Source organism: Dasypus novemcinctus, chromosome 14 (assembly GCF_030445035.2).
Source record: "Dasypus novemcinctus isolate mDasNov1 chromosome 14, mDasNov1.1.hap2, whole genome shotgun sequence".
Classification (NCBI taxonomy): Eukaryota; Metazoa; Chordata; class Mammalia; order Cingulata; family Dasypodidae; genus Dasypus; species Dasypus novemcinctus.
Genome location: NC_080686.1, coordinates 66,238,083 through 66,260,195, shown reverse-complemented (window position 1 = coordinate 66,260,195; position 22,113 = coordinate 66,238,083). Strand labels below are relative to the sequence as shown.

The window sequence follows — 22,113 nt, the reverse complement described above, 5'->3', positions numbered from 1 at the left end:
CTGAATTTCATTCTGTTTATAAAGGGCTCCATTAACAGGATTAAGACCCTCCCTGACTGGGCTGGGCCACACCTTAAGTGAAGTAAACTCTTCAAAAGTTCTTACTTACAATGGGTTCCCACCCACAGGGGTGGGTTAGATTTAAGAATTTGTTTTTCTGGGGGTAGATACAATTCCAAACCACCACATCATCTTTGATTCATCTATTAGAACATAGAGAGCTATTTTCTGGATAAATAAAATGTAAAAGGCAAACAAAGGTTGAATCTCTCCCTGTCCTAAGGCAATATTATGAAAAGGGCTATTTGGATCAGAAAATGTAATAATCCCCTTAAAGTGGAGTTCCACCTGGAGATCACATAGTTAAGAAACTAGAACTGCAAAGCTCACTCTGGTAATAAGTGCCTAGACTTAGCTCCCTGCTGGGTTAAGTGGGCTGGGTGATCCATTTTCTGATCATGTCAAAATCCCATAATAGTTCTGTCTTTCCCAAGACAACTAGGAATTTCTGATGCTGGCTTTACAGTCTCCCGGGACATGACCTCTTACTGTCTTTCTACACAGATGTCCTAGTACCTTCCTGCAGTGTATTGACCAAACTAATGACTTAATGATCGTTGCAGATTTCTTTATTTTGTCAATGCTCTCTCCTCCACTTGAGGTCAAAAGGGACTGAGCTCCTAGAGAACAGAGGGGTAAGGTTTTATCCCTCCTTACATCCCCAATACCTATTATACTCTGACAAATAGCCAGGGCATAATAGCTGCTTGGTGAGTGTTTAGTAAGTGGATCTGTATTCTGGTCATGCCTCCCACTAGAATGCAGACTTAGTGAGGGCAAGAATAGTTTCCTATTCATCTTCATATTTCCTGAGCCAAGCACAGAGGTAAGCACCAATATGTCTTTCCCTTGGGACTTTTCCGCTGATACTAATATGGAAGGATTCCTCTTTTCTACTGGGATATCTAAACTGGAAGAATATGAGTTAGGACTGCTGTTGGCCATGGTGGAAGCCATGTTAGAGTAAGCCTGTGCTCAGAATTAAGATGAGTAGAGACACCGAGGTAGAGGTGGGGTGGGGGACACCTGAGTCTTACCAATGAATGTTTGAATCACATCAAAGTTGTGGGAGCTGGTAAATCTCCTTTTTGCTTAGGCTGGGTTGAGTTGGATTTCCATCATTTGCAACTGAAATTGTCCTGACTCTAAGTAAAGCCTAGAGCTACTCTTGAGACCTACTGCTATGACTAGTAGAGAAGCCCTCAAGGTTTCACAAAAGAAGAAAGAAGTGATTCGATTTGTACTTCAGAAAAGTAATTAGATGGAGAGGATGGCCTGGAGGTGGGAGGAGTATTTAAAGGCTACAACAATATCCAAGAACTAGAAGGGGATGGGGCAGAGGGCATTTCAGAAGTGGGACAGGCAGAGGGCAGGTGATTAGATTTGTTGGGGGAGGAAAAGGAATCTGGGATGATTCCTTGAAGGTCATGCCAAGTTGATGAATGTAGAAACAGAAATAAGTTGGAAGGGAAAATAATTATAATGAGCCTGACACTGGGTTAAATGCGTTGCATACATGATCTCATTTAAAATTCATGAAAGCTTTAATCAGAAATAAATAAAATTATAAGCCTAAAACTTAATTCATCCTTGGTCAAAATAAAAGGATATTATAGATCACAATAGTATTTAGTAAGAAGCCTTGGAAAGAAATAATCTTGTTGGCACAAGTACTTTGAGAATTTAAGTGTGATGCCAATTATTTATCCCCTCTGGATGATAAGGAAGAGAAGGTTAGAATATATCTAAATTCTGTTGATCACAGGAGGATAATGATTTTTTTTTTTTAATTTTAGAAGACTAGCTAGGTCAGCCAAAGGTTCTATTTAAATTGATATATGTTCTGTTTTTTATTATGAATTACAACTTCTCTTTTTAATGTTTACTGAAGCTCTTAAAGATATTTTGCATTAATTAAAGTTTTGTTTAATCTCCCAGGAATATAATTTTTACCCATGAGACTTGAGATGACCATTAAGTTTCTTAAATACGGGTGATACAGAAAATTTGCATTTGTCTACTAAATCTATAGAATATAGCTACTATGGGAGAGTGTAGATTTGCTTAATTTGTAAATTGTTTATCAAAACTTGAATTTGTTCATTTTTGTTTTAAATGAACTCACCAATCTTGAGATAATTCATCTACTACCTGTGAGTGAAATCACAATTCTCAGATTACTTAGCCCAGTACTATGCATATACCTACACATACCCGTGCAGATACACAGCCACATAGATACATACACACACAAACACATACCCGTGCAGATACACAGCCACATAGATACATACACACACAAACACACACACCATACACAGGTGCTCTTGGTTAGTCAGAAAGTTTAGTTTTTTTTACTCCAAGTTACTCCTTGAAGACTACACAAAATAAAGACTGCTACTGACAGATTCTGACCCAAATGCAAGTCAAAGCTTCATTCTTTTTTAAAAAATCAATTTTACTGAAATGTATTTATAAGCCATACAATCCATCTAAATTATACTGTCAGTGGCATTTGGTATAATCACAGAGTTGTGCATTCATCACTTCAATCAGTAAGTTTCATTCTTTTGCACTCTAGATGTACCCTTAATATACCCATTATTGAGTTAAGGAAACTGAGGCTTATTAGAAGTAAGGTAACTTGCCCAAGATAGCAAAGATGCTCTTAAAAGGAAGAGTTTGCATTTAAATCCAGACCAAAGATTGACTCCTAACCACTCAGCCGAACCATCTCCTTTACACAACCTGAATATGACAAATTTGCTGAGTATATTAGTTAAGATGATACTAGGAAATGATAAAAAAAAAAAAAAAATCCCCCAAATCTCAATGGTTTAAAACAAGAGAAGTTCAATTCTTCACTCACTTAAGTCAGCGATGGGTAGAGATGGGGTGTTGGTGGCTCTACATAGCAGCTCGGGGACACAGACTGATGGAGGCTCTATCATCTTTAACACATGGCCTTCAGGTCCATGCTAGATATCAATATCCAGCCAGCAGGCAACAGCAAGAACCAGCAGATCACATAGGCAGTTTTTATGGGCCCTATCTCACAGTCCCTTGGCTATGACTCCATTACATTTAATAGCGAGGGATATCAGGAAATGAAGTCTAGCTGGGTAACCAAGAGGAAAGTAAACTGCATTTGATAAACGCCAGGCCAATCTCTGTTATAATTTGTCCTCTTTTCACCAAATATCCGTTTTGCTCTTCCTCCAACATGTAGAAGATACTTAGCCCCTCCCTAAGGGTTACAACCTAGAGTCCCAGTCAGTAAGTGAAGTCTATGGGTGAGGTGCTGTTCTCTACAACAGGCCAAGATATATTGTTTGGGGTCCAATGACCTCTGAAAAAAAAAGACAAGTTACCTGCAATCCTCCAACAACACAACTACAATAAACAATGTTCAGTGTAGGTACTCACAAAAAAGGTCTAGTTTACAAAAAGGAAGAATGGGAGACACATAATAGACACTGGTCCATAACAATTAAGATAAGCTGGACAGTCAATGTCAAGGCTTCCTACCCCAGATTTGGGGAAATTCTTGGATTAGACCTGGATTCTGGCCCTATTCTCTGAGGGATTCTTCCTTTTCCATTTTCCCCTTTGGCCACATAAGAAAGTAGATGTTAGTGTACATTCCTTGAGGGCTAAACAGATTTTATAGTCTGATTCTTCTTTGTGCATTTGGGGATGTTAAACTTGTCTTAAGATTCAAATGGTCCAAGTCCCGTCTCATGTTTTTCAGGCAAAGGAATTTCCTAAAAAAATTTAGTTGTTTTCTGATCTATTTGCTTCAGTCAATTCATTATGCTAGTTCCAACCCAAAGGTCCTTTCTTTTTTTTTTGAATACAATTTCATTTTTTTAATTAGAGAAATTGTAGGCATACAGAAAATTCATATTTCCTATATATGCCCTTTTAAAAAATTTTTCTTCTTTATTTTCTTTTAAATGTTACATTAAAAAAATATGAGGTCCCCATATACCCCCTACCCCATTCCTCCCACATCAACAACCTCTTCCATCATCGTGGCACATTCATTGTAGCTGGTAAATACATCCAAAGGTCCTTTCTAACATATTTTCACATCTAATTTATTTATTTGGTTCCTCATCCCCATGCCTTTCTCTTTCTTTCTATTTAGTAGGGACTCCCTTGAGGTGGTCATGCTTGGGCAACAAGGCCCCACTTTAATCTGATCTTTGCTGCGGGGCCAGGTCTTAATTATGACTTTCATGAACCCTTGGCACTTTTCACTTTTGTGGGTCCCTTCCTCTATAGAAAAATATTTACAATTAAATTTCATGTATTGGTAAAAAGATGGATGTAAACTTCTATCTTAAAAGTTACTTTTTTCCTTCTGATTTTAAAAGAAAATAAAACAAAGTTTTCTTTGCCCCAGACACTGTTCTCATTGTGCCTACTGGACAAGTCGGTCAAGGTCTTAATGGGCTTTTGGATTTAAATTCTTTTCAATCTTATTCCCTACTTTTTGGGATCTAGGAGCAGGTGGTTTTTCCCAATTTTTGAGGCCCCATATTTCTGGACCCTCTCTATTTTTTAAATTTCTGCTTGTAATTCTTGCCTGAGCTCATCCTTCTGCTAATAACTTGCTAAACCCAGCCAGGAAATACCAAGATTTTTTTGTTTTCTATGAAGTGTTAAATAATACATGTGAGCCCAAGATGGAATCCTCATGTTAAAACCCTGCATCAGCAAACCAAAATATAACTTAGTTCCAGTTTTCTGTAGTGCAGGGCTTTCACAGAACCCAAAACCTTAGGCCAACTAATCATAGTCTGCTAACTCCAGTTTAGCTTGTGTATCTTCTGGCCTTTCTGGTTTTCCATTAGCCAAATAAGGATATATATCTTGAGGTAGCCAAAAGAGTAATTTACACTGTTAGCTTCCTTGTTGATTGTCTCAGCATCTCTAGATAACCTTCCCTTTCTACCTCTTGGCATAACTCCCCTCTGTTTTCTGGAAGGGATGCTTCCCAGTTCACGAATCACTCAATAAAATTGTGAGATCCTAACTTTCATGTTGTTAAAAGTTTTTCTTTTTTGAAAAGCCCTGATAAACACTTGGTTTGCCTTCCAAGTTATTGCAGGCTACAGTTTCACTAAACATTTTGCTTCTTCACAATATAAATCTTCACCTCCAGGTCTAGCCTCTGATGGCAGTTTCTCTACCACCCACTGCCTGCCTGCCAAGCCAATGACTTATACTCTTGTAAGGTTTTTGTTATAGACAGATGCCACTTGAAATTACCAATTTCTGTATTAGCTAAGGTAACACTAGACACCATGACAGACAAACTCCCAAATATCAGTGGCTTAACACAATAGAAATTTATTACTTGCCATAAAATTGTCAACTGAGAGCTGGCAGGGAGGGCGAGTAAGGGTGGGTTTCTGTTACTGTCATTCAGGCAATCAGGGTTATGGCCACTCTGCCATCTTCCATTCATGGTTTCCCAGATCTGTCTGCATATTGACATCCAGCCAGCAGATGTGGGAAGAGACAGTGGAGGTCGGCCTGGGTAGATTCCATGGGCCATGCCTAGAATGGTTCCTTTAATTCCACCCACATTCCATTGGCTAGAATCCAGTCGCTGCATGGGAAGCTGGGATATCTAGCCCAGTTGTGTGCCCAGAAGGAAAGACAAAGAGGTTTGGAAAACAGGTAGCAAGTCCCTGCCACACAGGGCATCCAGATAAAGGTGTCCAACAGTCATTGGAAATATGGAATAGGGGCTCAGGATAGAGTGGACTTGGGTTATAAACTTTAGTGTGTAGATTGTTGAATAGTTGGGAACAGATGATGCAATAAGTGGTATATACATTGACAATTTCTCTGCACATTGGGGAACTATACAGCTTTCCTTCCCTACCTTTTAAAAATATCTACTGAATACTGCCAAAATAAAAAACACTTTTAATGAAATAGCCACTCTAAGTACAGCCGTACCTGATAAACAATGAATAAAGATGACCTGGTTCTTGAACCTGAATAGAAATAAATCTATGCATTGTGTCAGCTTTTATTTAGGCATTTCTGTTCTTTTTTTCTAGTTTAATTCTACTCCCATGCAAGCCTGTGCCTACAATTCCTCTTCCTAAAGCCCCCCCCCCTTTTTTTTCATTATTATTAGTTCCTCTTTCTTGGTTCCATTAAGTCAGTGTTGGTAGACAATGGTGGCCAAGTGGTAGTGAGGGCCCAGAAGTACCAGATATTCCAGTTTTTCCAAAAGAAGCTGGAAATTTGTAATATTAATTAGGATTAAGTTTGGTAATGAGTAATGACCCAAAAGCAGCAACTTAAATGGGGTAGAAGCGTAATTCCCTCTCACATAAAAGAGGTCTACAGTGTGCAGTCCAGGCCTCATGGGAGCCAAATGAAATCACAGATCCAGGCTTCTTCTAACTTGTTGCTCTGCTTGACATGACTTCCATTCCCAAGGTTACCTCATGACCCAGTGGACTGCTCTATCTCCAGCCTTTACTTCCTCATTCAGGGCAGCTGGAAGGAAGAAGGGGGAAGAAAGGGCCTGACTGTTCTTTTTTAAGGAGACTTCCTGGAAGCTTCTATATCTCATTGCCAGTTCATTTTATTGACCAGAACTTAATCATGTAGCTGCACCTCACTGCGAGAGAGGGTGGGAAGTGTAGTCTTTATTCACAGTGGTCATGAGACCAGCTTAGGCAGAAAGGAAGTCTGAATATTGGAGTTCTGCAGTAGAAAGTGTTATCCTAATAGGATAGTAAGAATCAGTTCCTGTATCATACACATATGAAAAAATTGCCAAATGAATATTCAGTATCATGGTTTAACTTCCAATCACCATCTCAGTGAAATCCAGATTTTCCTGGAGGAACAGATCATATACCCTTCATTCCCTGCTCCCCAAGAAGTGAAAAATTCTTTCTATATAAATCAGAAACAGTCTTTCAAGTTGATAAATTCCAAACAACGCACAGCAGTTAAGGAATGCAAAAACAAAGTTGTAAAGAGAAAATAGGCCTAGCCTGTGGCTGAGAGCACAGTTACTGGTGAAGGAAATCCTTACACAAGAACACAGTACACATGCCCTGGAAGAATGAGCCTTCAAACTTATAGGACCATTGCCAGTCTTTGGCAGGGGGCTCCTGCTGAGTAATGCCAATGGACACACATAGATCACAGGCTTTTATTTTACTTTATTGTTTTTTAGTTTCTCAGAATGTAAGCCCTTTCTCAAAGAACCACAAAATGATAGAAGTTTGGGGAAACTATAGTTTTGTGTACATTAAAGGCTTGTACAGTGATTAGGAGAACACTCAGATCTAGAGTTTAAGACCCAAACGTACCCTGAATACAAAGTGTGACTTCATTGGTGAGCAATTCACAACCAACACTATCCCTTAGCACAGGGGTTCTTAACCAGGGGTCTGTGAGCTTGAACTACAATTCAAAAAAACGTTATTCTTGTGGGGACATGTTAGTGCGGGTATGATGTATTTATTAAATAATACACAGTATACTGTGGACTTAGCAAGGGGTCCGTGGTTTTCACCTGACTGGCAAAGGGGTCTGTGGCACAAAAGAGGTTAAGAACCCCTGCCTTAGGGTCTAAGTCAGTCTCAAGTTATTTTGTGTTAAGATTCAAGACATACAATCGTGGCTGGCCAGAGTCCAATTCCTGCAACATTTGCACAGTACCTGACAGGCTTGGCATTTAATGTCTAATAAATAACCATACAATCTATCAAAGAAGAAAGAATGAGCAAATGAATGAGACTCTACCTGTTGTATTTAAGGAATAACAAAGAGTTGGCAGGTGTGGGGGATGAATATCTGAATTATCACCTGCTCATATCAATTCTCTGATCATGTTACATAAACACACACCATCAGTCTGCCTAATTCAGCTAAACATGGAGTTTATTGGTATAGTTTGGTACAACTTCAGTCCTAATTTTCTCAATCCCAGGCATGTTAACAGTCTTTCAAGGATCATGCTACAAAACTTGGGAGGAAAGTACTTCCAGTGGAACACATTTGAAGAAATGCCAGAAAATTATTCCTATTGAAACATTTTTTCTTCCTGCATCAGCTACGTAGTTTCTAACATGCTGCACAACCTCAAGTTAATATGAATATATAGCAACCAGGGAGTGGTTTTCTAAAGTCATTGCTTTTTAGAAACCAAAGTGACATAATCCAGGGCTATGCATGAGAAACTAAAAAGAGGCTATGTATCCTGCCAACATGTTCCTGGATGGTTTCCTTCCAGTCTTTGCTAAACAATTGTAAATGACCTGATGGAGAAAGAAAACACACAGGAACCCCAGCAAAGGCAACTGGAAAGCTATGAAAGCGCAATCGCGAGGGATGCACTGGCTCCCAGCAACCAGGATAGTAGGGTTTGGAGGCTGACGTGGATGCCAGCCAGGCAGACAATGAAGGCAGACGAGAAATGAGAGTGACTCAACTGCGTCACAGGTATTTAGAGGCCTCCTGAAGACACCGTGCGTGTTGGTGGAGTTAGTTGATGTGAAACTGGATCTGAACTTGTTTCATACGCGCAAAGGAAACAAGAATAACAAGTTTTCCTGTTGCGTGAGTCTCATGTACCTGGGTTTAGAGCTGAATGAAAGCCAGCTTTTGAATTGTATCATAAATGGCTTTGCATTTTCCTTTACAACCCTTCCAGTTCTTCCCCCTTTTAGTCAGTATTTCATTTCTTAAGAGTTACAGTGCAAGCCTTGGGAAAGAACTGTTTGTGAGCTCATGACTGATAAAGTATGCTTGGATCTCTCTCCCAGAAAGCTCTAAGAATAATCTGTTCTGTGAACTGCTTGACCACCTTCATAGCAATAGAAAGATGTAACAGCCCTACTGACAAGCATTTAGATGCTCGCTTTATGTGGTTACTGTGAAAGTGTAACTTCTGCCCTCCTGGGTGGGAAACATGGTGAATGTCTGCTCCTTTATTATGTCTTAATCACGGCACTTTATAATCATGCTCCCCCCCACGTGCCCATCTTGCTTTGTGGCAAGTGCAGCTCGAGCCTCAGAAGTGCCACGCTCTCCGCCTGCCATCACGGATGAGGTTGTGGCCACGACCAGGCTCGGACTCTCCAAGAGAGAGGTTCTCCCCTCTGGACCATCGAGGGAGGGTGAGGCCCCACATAAGCCCGCTCTTAAACACGCTTGGCTTGTCTGAATCTTTCTTTGGTGTGATGTATCCCTCTCAGTTTGGTGGGAAGCTGTTATTTTACACAGTTCCCAGCTGTATTCAGAACATAAGTAAACATGGTAAGTTTTGTGATGGTGAAATTTAAAAAGAAAGTATAAAAGGTAAACTTGCCTGAAATAGTACACACTACGTGACCAGAAAAGCTTAGAAATGACTTGTGACCCTTTCACCCAGGGAATCTACCCTTCTTACTTTTCTCTGTGTGGCTTTAGCTCTTCGCTTTTACACCAGGTCATATCACATGAGTTGCGAAGAGGCAAACTGAACTGTACACTTGCAGTTTATTAACATAGATGAGTACCGCGTCAATACATTAAAGTGATCGACAGGAGGCTGAGGACGTCCCAACAGTGCAGGCAGCTAAGAGTCTCTCAAGGCACTCAGCAGCTTTCTCATCCAGCAAGGAGCACCCCCTTCTTCAAGTTTCCTTGGCGGGATCCAGGATTGTGAAGGGTACCAAAGAAGTCCCTCTGCCCTTCTATTTGAACGCTCTGCTAGTTGACACAGTTCTTTGTGATTCTTCGAGTTCTGTCCATTTGTCGGATGCTGTCTGTAACACTAATGGTGACTTCTTTTGCAGACATCCGCTTAGCATCTCTTTTAGCCTGTTAAAAAGTTTAAAACAATGAGTTGAATTACTAGGAATATCCAAAGGTCCGTACATTTGCATTAATCTCTTGAGATTATTACAAAACACACACACACACACAGAGGCAGGAAGAATGACCCACAAGAACACATGCACACATCTTCCTTTCTGTGCATTTCTTTCTTGAATCTCTAGTACCAGTTAACTACAGAGCTTGGCCCAACACCTGCTCAGTAAAACACTGTGGAATGGATCAATCAGCTAAGGTCCATCAGAGGAATGATGTGAGAGACTTCAGCTGGCTTTAGTGTCATGGTTAAGGGTTTGAACTCTGGACTCAGATTTTGGTATAATTTCACTGTGATTAATTTTTTTTTCTAACAGTTTCTTCATCTATAAAATGGCGAATAATAATAGTACCTACCTCAGAGGGCTATTGTAAGGATTAAAATAATGCACGTAAGGTACTTAGCACAATGCCTTTCACTAACTAAAAATGAAAAAAAAAAGAAAACCTAGTAAGTATAATAAGTGAAAAGTAGGATCTACACTTCTAAATGAAGATAAAACAATGATAAATGTCCAGAATTACTACTAAATACTGAATTGACTAAACTGGAGGCTCTTCAGCTATACGTGTCAGACCCCCATCCCCCAACTCCTCCAAAAAAAGAGAAAAACTCTAAGTAGTGGGGGCATTTCTGCACCCATTCCACTCCATGACAGTATGCTCTGGAGTGAGCGTACAACGGGCTTTTGCTTCGGCTGCCTCAGTGGACAAAGAAATGTGCTGCCCAGTCGCCCTGCCAGGAAGCACTGCTCCCAGCAGCAGGGAGTGCAGTCAGCAGACAGCCTCCAGCGGTGGGTCCCTTCAGGGGTCCCCTCAGCTGTGGAGAGCCACCATACCCAAGGTCACGCCCTCCCTGGGGTGGCTGGATGCGGGAGTGTAAAGGCGGAAAGCAGGATGCCTCCATGGGCAGGTTGAGCTCCAGCGCTCCCCACGCCGTGCGGATGGCTGAGGCTGTTGCCAGGCCCGCACTGTAGCCTGAATTCTTCACAGCCCAGTCCTGCTTCCACCTCTCCCTTCCACGGGTGTTGACACCAAGGGCGCTTCCTAATGAACACTCTTTACAATGACATCTCAGAGGCTGCTTCCCAGATAACACAACCAGTCTTGGATCCTGTGGGGGCATTGCTCACCGTCTGAGGGTCTTGCCCTGCTGGGGAGGAGTATAGGGTAGATGCATGCATCTTTCTCACACAACATGGCTCCTGAACACAAGGAAACCATGGCACCCGTAGGGCACACCAAGAGATGGTGGTCTGTTGCACCCCTGGAGAAAAATTAATTTCTCTGTTGTACTTATTAATAATTGACATGTTGATTTCTACCGTGTCACATAAACCCTGTGTACTCACAGTAGCTGCTGGCGATGCCTCCTCTCCAGATCTCCCTTTACTCAGCTGGTACCTCCATCCCCTGCTAACCGCTCATGGAAGCACCCTTTTTCTGACCATTGCCCTCATCTGATTGGAGCCACCTCCCCCAGAAATGTCAAGGAGGTTACTCCCCACCCCGAGAGGCAACCAGCAGCCAATGGCTGACTGTTGAGGGATGCAAAAGGCTGGCCCTTTTGCCCCAAGAGGGGACAAATCTAGATGCCATTCATGCCCCAGCGCTGGCAGTGAGCTCAGGCTGAGGCTGGACTACCACTGTTCAGAGGCTGAGTCCTCCCATCTGCTGAACTTGGTGTCTTGTTCTACCTGACTTCTCCCACTACCTTTCAGGTTTCACCAGGGAGCACACTTCAATCCATCACTCACACAAAAATCCTCTTTTCCTGCTCTGCTTCTTGGGAATGTGACCTAACACAATACTTGAGGGATGATTTGACGGATATTTAAGGATAATTTTAACTATATGCAATTTTGGCTTTACCCACTGATTTCATGAGCTATGACTTCATTGCCTCCTCTTTATGAGCCTAGCGCCCAGCACAGATTTGAGACATAGTAGGCCCTAGAATTATTGGTTGAATAAATGGATGAAAGAATGAATAAGTGTCCTGCATTTGTCCATGAAATGTACCACTGCTTTAATAACCAGTAATCAATACTGTTTAGGGTTAGGTCTTGCATTGAGTTCTAGCAAGCTCGAGGGCTAGGAGTGGCTTTTATGTTTTTTGTTTTTTTTTAAGAATTTTTTTTTTTAAGATTTATTTATTTCTTTCTCTCCACTCCCCCCCCCCCAAGGTTGTCTGTTCTCTGTGTCTATTTGCTGCATGTTCGTCTTTGTCCTCTTCTGTTGTTGTCAGCGGCACAGGAATCTGTGTTTCTTTTTGTTGCGTCATCTTGCTGTGTCAGCTCTCCATGTGTGCAGCACCATTCCTGGGCAGGCTGCACTTTCTTTCGCGCTGGGCGGCTCTCCTTACGGGGCGCACTCCTTGCACGTGGGGCTCCCCTAGGCGGGGGACACCCCTGCGTGGCAGGGCACTCCTTGCGCGCATCAGCACTGCGCATGGGCCAGCTCCACACAGAGCAAGGAGGCCCGGGGTTTGAACCACAGACCTCCCATGTGGTAGACGGACGCCCTAACCACTGGGCCAAGTCTGCCGCCTGTTTTTTTTTTTTTAATGTTTATCCCCCAAAAGCAGAGAATTCGTAAAGTCCCACAGCCTTCAAACTAGACATCTCTACTTGCCTATCCTGTGACTCCTCCTGTAAAATCCTTTAAAGCTTTCCTTCTAATAGTAGTTAACTGCATCTTCCTTCTTCCCTTTGGACCACCTCACACCTGCTAATCATAAGAAAAACTTTGCAGAGAAAGAGTAGGCACCAATTCTGATTCCTAAAGACAAGTGTGCCAATTATCAGACCAATTCCATCTGACTTCCAAAATTTTGAGGACTGGGGTCAGCAATAGAGACTCAGAGGCCTTATCTAAAGTGAGCCACACTGATGGCAACATTCCCTGCAAATTGGTGGGAAGTCAGAGAGCATTTCAGAACAGAAGTGTAAACCTTCTGAACCGCACAACTGCTTTTATTTAGAGTTATCGGCAAGATGGTCCAAAATTTTGCTAAATATTATTCACAGAAAATGCTCTGCTCTATATTTCAGCCTGTATTTCAGGCTTTAAAAACCTAAGCAGACAAGCTGTTGAGCACCTGCTTCCCACATGGAAAGTCCTGGGTTTGGTCCTGGTGCATCCTGAAAAAACAAAAACAAACCACAAGCAAAACAAATGGAAAAACCAACTCAGGGACTATGATGTGGCTCAGTGGTTGAGCACCAGCCTCCTAAATATGAGGTCCCAAGTTCAATCTCTGGCTCCGGTACATTAGAAAAACAAAAGCTAAATAAAAAAATCAGGTGCTTGAATGTAGTCAAAGACTATAAAATAGTCAGTCTTAGAAGAGTCACAGAATATATATAGTTTGATCCCAATTAAAATGGGGCAATTTCTTACATCTGTGTGTCATAAGACTGTATAATGGAGATGTTCAGAGCACAAGTTTGGAACGAGAGAGACCTAGATTTAGTGCAGACTTTGCTGCTAGCCCTAACAAGACAAGTTCTTTTAACCTCTGAGCCATAGTTCCTCTACCTGAAAAATGGGAGAACTAATGCCAGCTTCTTAAGAGACAATTAAGTATGTCTGTTAGCACAACACTAATAGGGTGTCCATGTTCTCCCAGGACTGCCCCTGTTTTAAAACTGAAAGTCCCATATCCCGGGAAAGTCTTAAGGCCCTAGCAAACCAGGACAGTTAGTCACCCTAAGTATAGCTATGATTGTTCGTTTTATTTGCAAAAGGACAACGCTAGTCAAACATACCAAATTTAAATTGAAAGCCTTCTTATTCTACGGAAACTATGACTACAGCTATCTTTAAGTTTGCTAAAGGCTGCCAATGCAATATTCCAGAAATGTGCTGGCTTTTATAAAGGGAATTTATTAGGTTAAAAGCTTACACTTCTGAGGCCATTTAAGTGTCTAAATCAAGGCACCTTGAAAAGATGCTGTTTCACGAACTTGCAGCTGTGAGCAATCAAAACACATGGCAGGGCACAGTACCCGTCCACTCCTCTCTTCCCTCTTCTCTGGGTCTCTTCAGCTTCAAGCTGCTCTGTGGGCCTAGCCTCGCGGGGGCCCTACGTCCTCTTTGGCTTCCCCCACTACCTTCCAGGTTTCACCTGAGAGCATGTCTTCAATCCATCACTAGCACAAAAGTCCTCCTTCGGCGCCTCTGTGCTCTGCTGAATCCAGCCTTCAGTCTCCAGGACCTTCTTTTGTCTCTGAGGCTTTTTTCCTGCACTTGTGGCTTTTTTATTCCTCCATTTATAAAGGACTCCAGTAAGATGATTAAGACCCATCCTGAAAGAGGTGGGTCACATCTTAACCTAAGATCCTACTCGCCAAAAGATCCTACTTAACATAGGTCCACAGCCACAGGAATGGATTAACTTCAAGAACATACTTTTCTGGGCTCCATATAGCTTCAAACCATCACAAGCTACAACAACTTCTAAATAACAACAACAACAATAATAAGACATGCATTTGAATAAGGAAAAACTGAAGTTCTGTGTTCACATGATAGGCACATAAAGTTCTTAACTATAAACAAATCCATTTGTAAATAATTATACTGTATTACACTGGGAATATGAAAAATAGGGACAATAGTGCATTTTCTTGGTCATTCCCATTTTATAAAGGAGAAGCTTTCAAGTATGGGACATCACCCCATTTCCAGCAGCAGAGATGTTCAGGAGGTCAAGTAGGCATGGCAATCTAGTCACAACTTGGAAATCTTAAATTTCACCCAAATGAGAAGAAAAAAGAAGATGAGAAAGAGAATAAAATATCAGATATTTTCTCTAGAAGTTCTGAGAAGTTGCTTTATCCTCCTCTGAGAAAAGACCTATAGAGATACAAGGATGAATAATACCATTTTGTCTCTCTAGGCCATGATACTCTGGACAACATAGATATTTTCCCTCTGATGTGGTTTTCAGCAAGCCAAACCATTTTATTTCATACCATCTCCCACCCCTTTTTTAATGACAGGAAAAGAAAATATGACCTTATTACAATTACAGGCTTAAAAAAAAATCTTCTGGTTCCCAACTTAATGAGAGAAGCCTATTTGCCACCTTTCCTTTTGCAGCTGTCTAATTCAACCCTTCTTCCACTTTTAATATTCCTCTTTTGTGAATTTTATCACCATTGACTCTTGTTAAAGGGTCACCTCTTATTTCTCATCCAGTTTTACAGCTTTTCTATTCTTCCCTCACCTCATTTGATTTCTGCAAGTTTAGTACCCCATGAATCATAGATTTTAGTCATCATGATACTACCTCTTTAATTAAAAGAAATCTATTGGCTGCCATTTCTCAAGGGTAGCCTTGATACTGTGATAGCTCCATGGCAGTCTCTAAGCCAGATGGGCTTGTTTCTCTTGGGGTTCAAAAGTCAATGATCCAGCTGGATGCCCGTGGAAGTGAGGGCTGCTCCGTGGCGGCCTGGACTCAGGAGTACAGCTAATCTGCTCAGCTCTTCCCACTTCCTCCCAAATGGAAATACTCTTAGCTTTCCTTTTACTCCACAAATATATCTATAGCTAAAGTGGGATTGTATGAAGCTTTTCACAGTTCTTTGCAGACAATGAATAAAAGCAAAGCTTACTGAGATTTCTTAGACACCAGATTTCTCTATAACTAGTATTTTTAAATTATAAAAGTAACACATAATTATGGTAAAAAGAGAGTAGAGAAGGGCACAGGGGAAAGCATTCCCTTCTTTCATACTCTATCCCCTAGTCCTGAAAGGTAATCATGGCCAATGATTTCTATGGAACACTGCAGGGATTTTCGGTGCATGTACGTACAAGTACAGGATCATGTTATTCCCTTTCCCGGCTGTTAGCCATGGTTTGAATTATAAGTTATTTGTTCACTTGATTCTTTTCTGTTTTCCCATTAGATTATAAGCTTCAAGAAGTAAGGAACCCCCTACTTTGCAAAGGTGTGTGTGTGGGGGAAGCAAAATACCAGAAATCTGTTGGCTTTTATAAAGGGTATTTATTTGGGGTAGAAGCTTACAGAACCAAAGCCAAATCAAGGAATCAGCAGAGATGTTTTCTCACCAAAGTCAGCTCTTGTTGATTCCAGTGTGTTGCCACATGGTGAAGCAAGATGGCACGAATCTCGGTGAGGTTTCTCCTTCCCCTCCTGGCTTTCTCTGGGTCCCCATCTCTACTGGCATAAAGGCTAGTTTTTTCCCAGGACTGTTCTTCCCAATCTAGCTATCAGGCAAAAGGACTCATCTCTCCCAGGGGCTTCAGCTGTTCAAGCTTTTTTCTTTCTGTCACACGGCCGGATCAAAAGACTGAACTCTGTCTTCCTTGTGTCTGTCTGTCTATGTGTGTGTCCATTTATATTAGACCCAACAAGGGGGTGGAGACTCAATGAGCCAAGCCCACTGATGTAGTCAAATCACATGCCCTAATCTTAATAGGTAATCTAATCAAAGACACCTCCTCTGGAATTAATGCAATCAAAGAGTATCACACCCAGAGGGATAGATTAGTTTACAAACACTCTTTCTCTTCTTGGGAGTCATAAAATAATCTCAAACTGTCAGGGACCCTGTCTAGTTTTGTTCTCTTCCAAATCCCCAGAATGTAATTTAGTGCATGTCACATAATAGATATCCAATAGATAATCTGATGAAGAACACCTGTGTGAAGATAAATATTCAGAAAGAAAGACCATAAATAAATAAATAAATAAATAAATAAATAAATAAATAAATAAATAAATAAATAAAGCCAGCCAGCCAGCCCTGGGAGCAAAAGCTGTTTGTATTTCCCTGCTTAAATATCCTACAACTTTTCTGTAGAGATTTCAGTGATGGTCCGAATAGAGCATCCCTTCCACCATCCTTGAGAGGTGGGAACGTTCCTGCGCTGGCTTTCCTGCTGAGGCAGCTGAAGTCACTCAGGCTAAAGCAAGCTGCCCAAGGTCTACTTCAATACAGGTCTAAAGTCAAACTAAGAATGATGGCCCCAGGTCTGCCATCCAACCTCCCCAAACCCTGCAAAAGCACACTCCAAATTCACCACCATAATGTTTCTGATAAAGGGAAGAACATGTGGTTTAGAGGCATACAGACCCAGGGTCCAATTCCAGCACATTCCATCACTGCTTCCTGTGCCTTGTCAGCCAAATACAGAACCTTGCTGATTCTCCATTTTCTCATGTAAAGAAGGATGTTGCTTAGCATCTAGAGTTGTGCGGCTTAAGATGATGCCATAGCATGTATGGCACATAGTAAGCACTCCAAAAACGTTAGTTGCCTCTGCTCTCCCTCCCAAAAGTCTGGAGCTTTGATAGCTAAAACCCAAGCTATTTTTCTCCTGTTCAGTCAAGTCACATTAAAAGGAGACAGACATGAACACACCTCTGGCAGTCCTCAAATCCCATGGATTTATCTGCTGCAGCTTTGTGGATTTTTGCAACATTAGCACAAGGTCTGGGAACTTTTGATGCAAGGGTCAGGCTGCTGGCCTCGGAAGTCTTGGGTGAGACCATGCTTCAGGCAAAACTCCCTAGAATTCCCCAAGCCTGGGGCAAAGCCGGCACAGACCACAGCCCCAGGCTACTTCCTTCAATTAACTCAGAAGAGGTGTTTTATCTATCAGGAATCACATGCCAGGAGTTGTACCTTTTCAACTTGAACCTCACATGGAGAAACTAAAAAAACATCAAGAAGGCAGCAGAACCTGCTTGAGAAAAGCAACTGGGCTCCCACAGAACAGGCATCATATGATGCTGGTGCAGGGAAGTAGGGGGGATGAAGCTGTGGAAAACCTGTGAACTACTAGGCCAGTCTCAGGCAGTCAGCATGTAGTTCCTGGGTATCCACTAGGTGTAGAGCCCTGAGTAGGCTAGAGGGCAAGGGAGGAAGATGAAGAAGAATAAGGAGGTCCTTGCTCTGAGGATCCTCTAATTGAACTGGTTTTTCTGCAGACCCTTAGTTGAATAGTGAGGCTTACAAATCTCCATCTACATACGGTAGCAGCCAATAATAGGTGCATTGTGAAAATCACTATACACACACACACTCTCTCTCTCTCTTACTGCTAAATTCCTTCCTTTTCCCAGGCTCAAGCTAGTGCACCAAAGCACCCTTCTAACAGCTCTTGCTCTCTCTCTTTTGCCGCGGCTTGCTCGGTCGGTAGAGGTGGGGTCTGGCTGTGGACGAGGGGTCGGTCCAGCTCAGGACGAGGGGTCGGTCCCACTTGGGACGAGGGATCGGTCCCGCTTGGGACGAGGGGTCGGTCCGGCAGCAGACGAGGGGTCGGTCTCACAGGGGTTGTGCGGTTCGGCTGACGGGGTCGCCCGGCGAAGCCAGCGACGAGGGGGTCACCCGGAGAAGCAGGCGACGAACTGGGGACAAGGGAGGCCAGGCCCTTGTCGGGGGCTCTCAGGACTGGAGGGCGCACGGCAGAAGAACTACCGCGGAGACAAGGTAAACACGCAAGTCCACTTTATTGAGGGAGAGGCAACAGTTTTATAGGGGCTGGGGAAGGCTGATTGGTCGAAGCCACGCCCTGTTCTGATTGGTTGCCGGCGAAAGGTCAGTGGGCGGTACTGGACGGGGGAGGGGTGGTGGTTAGGGATTGGCTGTCGCTGTTGCTGGGGGAAGGGGCAGGGTTTAGGGATTGGTGGCTGCTGTTGCTGGGGTGGAGGGCAGACTTGAGTTTCCCGCCCACGCCTGGCTGTTGCTGCTGTCGGGGGAGGGGAAAAGGGCAGACTGGAATTTTCCACCCTGCGCCTGCGCAGGGAGAAAGAAGAAGAAGGGTGCCGCCCCACAAGGCATTGTGTGGCGCCATCCGGGAGGAGGGGCGGCCTCGGAAGCATGGCTGCCGAGAAGGGGAGACCCGAGGGCACTCTGCGCCATGCCGAGCTTCCTTCGGGGGTGGCGGTGAGTCCGACCAGCCACCCTATATTATGGGGGCAGCGGCTTGGAATTAGGCCTACTGCGGCCGCTCCCCCGCCAGGCCAGCAAACCACACTTCGGCCCGAGGGGTGACCGCACTCTTTGGTTTTCCCCAATGGTTTCTTTGTTCTCTCTCCATTTAATGTCATGTTTTTGTTTTTCTAGGAGAGATTCATATTTACTCTCCAAACTCTTCCCTCATAGATCTCATATTACTGCTCCCAAGAAAAAAATTTCTGGGCTGGTCCTCTTTTCCTTTTGATTGGGCCTCTCGATCAGTTATCTTAGTGGGGCTTCACCCATCTTTCTTAGACTGGATAAACCTCGACAATAACACTGGAGGTGGAGGAGTGAGAGGAGGCAGCTCCTTAGCTGAGAATCAGTCCAGGCATTGGCTAATTCCTTTAGCATGGTCACTTTACTAAGGATAATAAAGCAACTCAAAAATATGTAGCTTCTAAAGACAGGAAGGCTAACTGGGGGTCCAGCCACATCCTCAGAGCTGTGTCTACTCAGGGCCATATCCAGATATCCATTTCTGCCTTAGCTGAATTCTTGAGGAGGTAGTTCTGGGTGAGGTCGAAGCCTGAGGAAATGGCACTTTCAGGTAGAGAATAAATGTTTGGAGGCAGCACATAGTTCCTGAACAATTAATTAGCAGAAGAGGACAAGCTTCCTGCTGTGTTATGTAGCTAAGGAGGAGAGCTGGTGAAGGAGACAGAGCCAGTGATTTATTAGACAATGTAGGGACAATAAGGTACCAAATTCCAAGAAGAAAAGTACAACTGAGAAAAAGAAAAGAGCAACCCATGGAGACTGTCAGTCTCAATTTGTGAAAAAATCATTTTTGTCACATTCTTTTTCTCAATTAACACTTATTAACACCAGATATAAGGCAGGAGCCAGAGGGAATTGGAAAAAGGGAGACACAGTTTGTTTGATGGGACATGAGGTGGGGAAAGGCATAGCACATGGGGTACTGCTGCATTAGCAACATTAGTGCCTCTTTATCACCCTTTGGAAAGAGATTTGAACTGCGGGGCAGCATCTATGTTAAATAGTGTTTGTTGTCATCTACTAGGGACCTTCTTATTTCCTTCATAGCACCATTCTGAGTCTATAAATGCTTTGGTTATCTATTCTTTATAATCTGATTCCCCACCCTCACCCCTATTAAACCTGGTAGCCTTGTAAAAGTAAAGACCTATCTATCTTGTCCACTATTGGTGCTTTCTACTAGAGCAGGTCTGGTATCCAGAAAACACTCAATATATGTTTGATGAATTAATCTAAAGGGTGGTTATAGAAGTTTATGAGAGGAAGTGGATGTGGCTCAACTGATAGAGCATCTGCCTACCGTGTAAGAGGTCCAGGGTTCAAACCCAGGGCCTCCTGACCCATGTGGTGAGCTGCCCCATGCGCAGTGCTGATGTGCACAAGGAGTGCCATGCCACACATGGGTGTCCCTCACATAGGGGTGCCCCATGCACAAGGAATGTGCCCCATAAGGAGAGCCACCCCACGTAAAAAAAGCGCAGCTTGCCCAGGAGTGGCACCGCACACACGGAGAGCTGACGCAGCAAGATGACTCAACAAAAAGAGACACAGATTCCTGGTGCCACTAACAAGAATGCAGGTGGACACAGAAGAACACACAGCAAATGGACACAGAGAGCAGACAATGGGGAGGGGGTGGGGGGAAGGGGAGAGAAATTAAAAAAAAATAAATAAATAAGAAGTCTCTGAGGAAATTTTCCAGGCCTAAAAGGATTACCTTCAACACACACTTGTTTTGTAAATCTGAAATTTTGCAAAATTACTGAGATAAAGTTTACAAAAATTATTGACATGGATGGGGATGCATCCTTCATGAAAGGGTGCTGCTGGAGAAGGCATGCTTTAAAGAATTGCCAAAGAAACATCATCCAGATTGCCTGATGATGTGTCAGAGGGAAGCTGCAAAATGCTTATAGGTCATCTTGGGTGAGCAAATGAAGAGAGGAAAAGGTGAGTAAACACCGAGTGAGTTGGATACTGAAAATGCAGTATGTTTTAGGCCAAAGTACAAGAGAAAAGCTAGGAAGAGACAAAGGCCCCAGAGGAAATGGAAAAACTCTTTTTTTTTTTTGGCAGATTCTAGGTAGATGAGTGCTGTGTCGGTCTGAGATAACTCTGCTGATAGATGCTTCGGTCGAGGTCAGCAGGCTTAAACCTGAGACCCTGAAAGAAAATACTTTACTCCTATAGGGACTGGAAATGGAGGTAAATTGTGTTGGCCGAAGAAAGGATGGGGCAGTGGGAAGGGCAGGGCATTAGAATGGCAAACAAATGTGACATATAGGGTTGACTAGTTGTATTAGTCAGCCAAAGAGGTGCTGTTGCAAAATACCAAAAATTGGTTGGTTTTCATAAAGGGTATTTATTTGGGGCAGGAGCTTACAGATACCAGGCCATAAAGCATAAGTTCCTTCCCTCACCAAAGTCTGTTTTCACGTGTTGGAGCAAGATGGCTGCCAATGTCTTCAAGGGTTCAGTCTTCCTGGGTTCCTCTGGGCAAGGCTCCTCTGTTTTCTCCACAAGGTCAGCTGCAGACTAGGAGGCCCTCTAGGCTTTGCCTCTCTCCCCACAAGGTCAGCTGTAGACTATCAGGCAAATGGCTCTGTCTCTCTCCCTGGTGCTCCAGCTTCAGCATCAAACTCCAACATCAAAACCCCAACATTAAAAGCCCCTTTACTATGCCTTTGGTGGGTGGGGACTCAACGCCCTACTGGCACAAGAGGTTTACATGATTACTTAACCAAGCAAACCTTTGAATCAAATGTAATCTAATATATCCAGAGGAAAAGATCAGTTTACAGACATAATCCAGTATTTCTTTTTGGAATTCATCAATAATCTCAAACTGCTACACTCACTGAAGACAATGAAGTAAGCTCTGCCTTTCAACAAGCAAGTGGCATCTTGGAGATGAAGGAATTGCTTGAGGAAAGTCAAGAGACATATAATAATACATACAGCAGACACTTGGATTTGATGTGCTGTGCTTTGGTTCTCAATGAACATTTTCTGTCACCTAGCTATACTGGTCATTTTGAAGGGAAGTCTGAGATGGCTGAAAATTCAGGCTTCATAGAGTAGGAATTTCAAAGCAGGAAGGGACCTTAGAGATTATCTAATTTAATATCCAAAGGACAGTAAAGTTTAGTTG

At 42.8% G+C, this 22,113-nt stretch overlaps 1 protein-coding gene across 1 annotated transcript in view; it reads right to left on the bottom strand.

Annotated features, from left to right (window-relative positions):
• Positions 1 to 7,245: 7,245 nt before the first annotated feature.
• BAALC (BAALC binder of MAP3K1 and KLF4) overlaps positions 7,246 to 22,113 on the bottom strand; it is a 97,871-nt gene continuing 83,003 nt past the window's right edge. The window contains exon 3 of the mRNA XM_058275850.1: positions 7,246 to 9,912. Coding sequence (XP_058131833.1) covers positions 9,802 to 9,912 — 111 coding nt within the window. The 3' untranslated portion in view covers positions 7,246 to 9,801. The remainder of the gene's footprint in view (positions 9,913 to 22,113) is intronic.